Source organism: Hemicordylus capensis, chromosome 2 (genome assembly GCF_027244095.1).
Source record: "Hemicordylus capensis ecotype Gifberg chromosome 2, rHemCap1.1.pri, whole genome shotgun sequence".
Lineage (NCBI taxonomy): Eukaryota > Metazoa > Chordata > Lepidosauria > Squamata > Cordylidae > Hemicordylus > Hemicordylus capensis.
The window spans coordinates 418,004,906-418,008,539 of NC_069658.1; the positions used below are offsets into that span (position 1 = coordinate 418,004,906).

The 3,634-nt window shown below is 54.0% G+C and overlaps 1 protein-coding gene across 1 annotated transcript; it reads right to left on the reverse strand.

Moving 5' to 3' along the window:
* Nucleotides 1-552: 552 nt before the first annotated feature.
* Nucleotides 553-2,986, reverse strand: NOG (noggin). The gene has a single exon (XM_053289668.1). The coding sequence runs from the start codon at nt 1,897-1,899 to the stop codon at nt 1,225-1,227; it is 675 nt and encodes a 224-aa protein (XP_053145643.1). The 5' UTR covers nt 1,900-2,986; the 3' UTR covers nt 553-1,224.
* Between the last annotated feature and the right edge of the window lie 648 nt (nt 2,987-3,634).

The following is a 3,634-nucleotide window of genomic DNA, read 5'->3' on the forward strand; positions in this document are numbered from 1 at the left end:
AATGGGTGACAGCCAAAAGCGAGGCGGGGGGTGGGGAGGAAACAAGCAAGCAATGTCACAAAGCAAAACCATAAAAACCCCAGTCCCCCCTCCGCCCCTCCCTCCCCCACTTCCAAGTTTTAGAAATCTTTTTTTGTTTTTTTTAAGATAGCTCTGCCCTCCTCCCAGCTGGGTTTGGCAAGATTTCGGCTGTCACTGTGCGCACACTTACTTTCCTCCTCCAACTGGCTAGACTTACTTCCGAGTAAAGGGCTGTTAGAAAGGGGCGATTTTGTTAGGAAGAAGTGGAAGCGAGAGGAAGACAATTCAACACCACAACCGTGCCTTCAGCGCCTCCCGGTCAGCGCAATCCAGCCTCGTCTGGCGCCCTCTTCCCAGCCCAACACCAAAGAGAATCCATAGGGCTCGTGTTTTAGTGGTTGATTTTAATTCTGAACTGAACTGAACTTTTCGACTACAAGGGATTGAATATAAAGAATAAATAGCAGACTCTCTTCCATGTACAGAGCGTTAAAGACATTTTTTTTTAAAAAAGTTCACTATATACAATAACACGGTGTCCTAAGCTTTTATTATAATAATTATAATAATTATAATATCTTGAAGTCCATAAAAAAGATCCACACGCAACGCACTCATTCATTTTCCGAAGAATGGAAAATATCTTTTATATATTTATATAAAATGTTTCTTTTCTTAGCAAAAGTTCGAGCTTTTAAAAAAAAAAAGGGACCTCGCAAAAAAAGCGAAGTATTTGCCCCTAATGCTTCTCTCTGGGATATAAATTAAAGGGAGGTGGGTGGTAAAGAATACCTTAAGCGACGATCAAGCCGAAGACTCTTACAAATACAGTAGACGAGGATGATTTCACGTTGTTAACACTGACCTTTTTAATAGGAGATTCAAAGGGGGGGGGTGTCCTATGTTACACACACGCGCACGCACACACACACTTCTCAGGCATCTCAAAACACACAGGCTCGCAGACGCAACAAAGTTACATTCTCCTACACACTGCAGTTCAGTGCAACGTTGGAAGCCGGAAGCCCAGTTGTCCGTCTTTTCTTTTAGTGTATCGAAGTCCACCGGAATCAGATGGGGGAGGGGGGGGAGGGAGGGCGAGCACGGCACTTTTTTTTGTTGTGGCTGCCTTGCAGTTTTCTCTCGGGTACGGGAGAGACCCTTTAAGTGCACGCGTCGCGCTCCCTTCCCCTTCCCCCCGCCCTAGCAGGAGCATTTGCACTCGGAAATGATGGGGTATTGGATGGGGATCCACGTGCAGCGCTGCCCCCCGCGGCGCTGGCACCTCCACCTCAAGATGGTCAGATGCACCGACTTGGCAGGCTTGCACACCATGCCTTCCGGGACGGAGCAAGACCGCTTGCTGAAGCAGCTACCCACTTTCACGTAGCGGGGCCAGAAGCGGCTGCCGAGGTCGTTCCACGTGTAGAGCACCGGGCAGAAGGTCTGAGACCACAGCCACAGCTGCAGCTTCCGGCGCAGTTTCTTGCTCAGCCGGGGCTTCTTACTCGCCGGCAGCCCCCCCTCGTGAAACTCCAGGCTTTTGATTTCGCTGGGCATCGCCCCCGACGGCCTCTGCCGCAGCAGCAGGTCCAGCTCGGCCAGATCGTCCCCCCCGAGGCGATCCTCGGGCAAAGAGACCGCCATAAAGTTAGGGTCGAAGTGGGTGCCCAGCAGGCTCCGCAGCAGCGTGTCGTTTAGGTCCTTTTCCTTGGGGTCAAAGATAGGATCCGGGTGCTCGATTAGATCCACCAAGGGCAAATTGTCGCTGGGGGCCGGACGGATGTGCAGATAGTGCTGGCAAGCGCCCTGCTCCAGCCGGAGACCCAGGAGAACCACCAAGGCGTAAATAGTCACAAACCACTGGGAATGATCCATCCTCGGAGAGAGCGAGGGGAAGGGGAGGGGGACAGGGTTCACCGAGAAGCGGGGGCGAGCAGATGCATCTGCGGGCTTGCGCTGGAGAAGGTGGGGTAGCAAAGCAGGACGTCGAGGGAGGTTGCCTCCCAGCCACCCCTCAAGAAGTCCCCCGGAGCAACGGCTCTCTTGCTGCAAATGCCTCTCCCCCTATCTGGGCAGTAGCAAGGCAAGCCAACGCGGAAAGCCAACCCTGCGCAGATCTGGCGCCTCCTTTGCTCGGTGCAATTGTTCCCTCTGGCTCCGGGTTTTGTGGGTGTTCGTGTCAGTCAGAGGAGGCTTCTGCAAACTCCCCCTCCAGCTTCCCGTCTCTTTGCAGCCTGCAAAGCGGCAGCCGCCGCCACGCACGTTGGCACCAGTTTGTCTGCTTCGCGAGGATCCAGCGCCTTTAAATTTCCTGCACTTTCTGCTCCATCGCTATGGAAACCACCGACTCCGTCTCTCTTCAGGCACCCGGGCGGGTGGGGCGGGGGGGGTGGGGAGGCAAGCCCGATCCCCCACTAGCAAAGTCCTGCGGTAATCAGCCCCGGCAGCCTCTGCCCCGACAACCCCGAGCCATCCGCCAAGCGCGACTTAAGGGGCTCTCCTTGCGTTCCGCGCTGCAGTCAGCGGCGGCTGGAGAGGATGCTCTGGGTAGAAGCGTTCGCCAAGGAGGGCTGCTGTCTTAGAGGACTCTGCCGCCGCTGCAGTCCCCGAGGCTGAGCATCCTGCCCTGCTTATACGGCGAGTTGCAAGGCGACTTTGGAGATTCGCGTGGTGGGAGGCGGGCAGCGATCAGAGCTTGGCCCCGGAGCAGAAGTGCCCTTCCAGAGGCGGGAGGTCTCTGCAACCTTGCATGGGACTTATTTGCTCCATCTGCGTCTTGGCTGGTTTCTCCTCTCTCACTCCTTTCACTCCCGCCCCCCTCCCAACTCTTTCCCCTCCTCTTGCTTTTTTTCTTATTGCCCTGGTACCTGGTCGCTGCCGCATTTATTTGCGCGGCTCCACACACGAGCCCGTGATGTAATTCATAAGCGCTCTTGTTGGCCTCCAGCCCAAGAAGTTCTCCACAGACGCCTCCTCTCCTCTCCCAACTTGAATTGAGGGCTAATGCTAATTCAAGCTGTGGGAGGGCGCCCTCTGCCGGTAGTAGCTTGAGCACGGCCCCGTCCCTTTCCCTCAGGTAATTTTTTGAAATATTCCAGGCATAGAGAAAGAACGGGGTTGCTACACAAAGACTATCCGGAGGTCCAAAGGAAGCTCACCCGACCCATCATGTTTTCTTTTCCAGAGGTCTCCTTTCTTACTTCCCCCCAAAGGGCAACTATGAAATCATTGGCATGTAGAATCCGGCTGCATGAAGCTTCCCAGACAGATGCCTGTACAACCTTCTCTCAGAGACTTCCACGGAAGAAGAGCCCTCCATCTCCCTAGGCAGCTCCTTCTGTGGTTTCACTTATTTCCTCCTCTGCTAGTTTTGCTCAGCATTAGCCAGTATGATGTAGGGTAGTGCCTAACCGGTGGTGGGCTGTGGGATCTAGATGCGGAAAACCCCGGAGGCTGGTTCAAATCTCTGTTGGCCCACAATAAGGGCCAGACTGCAAGGAACATGAAGTCAATTTATTAACAGGCTGGCTTAAAACAGGAAATTGGAAGTATCCCTTTATCCGCTCAAAAAGCAGTTGCCAGGGCGCAGGGTTACTCTGCCTTGTGGCTA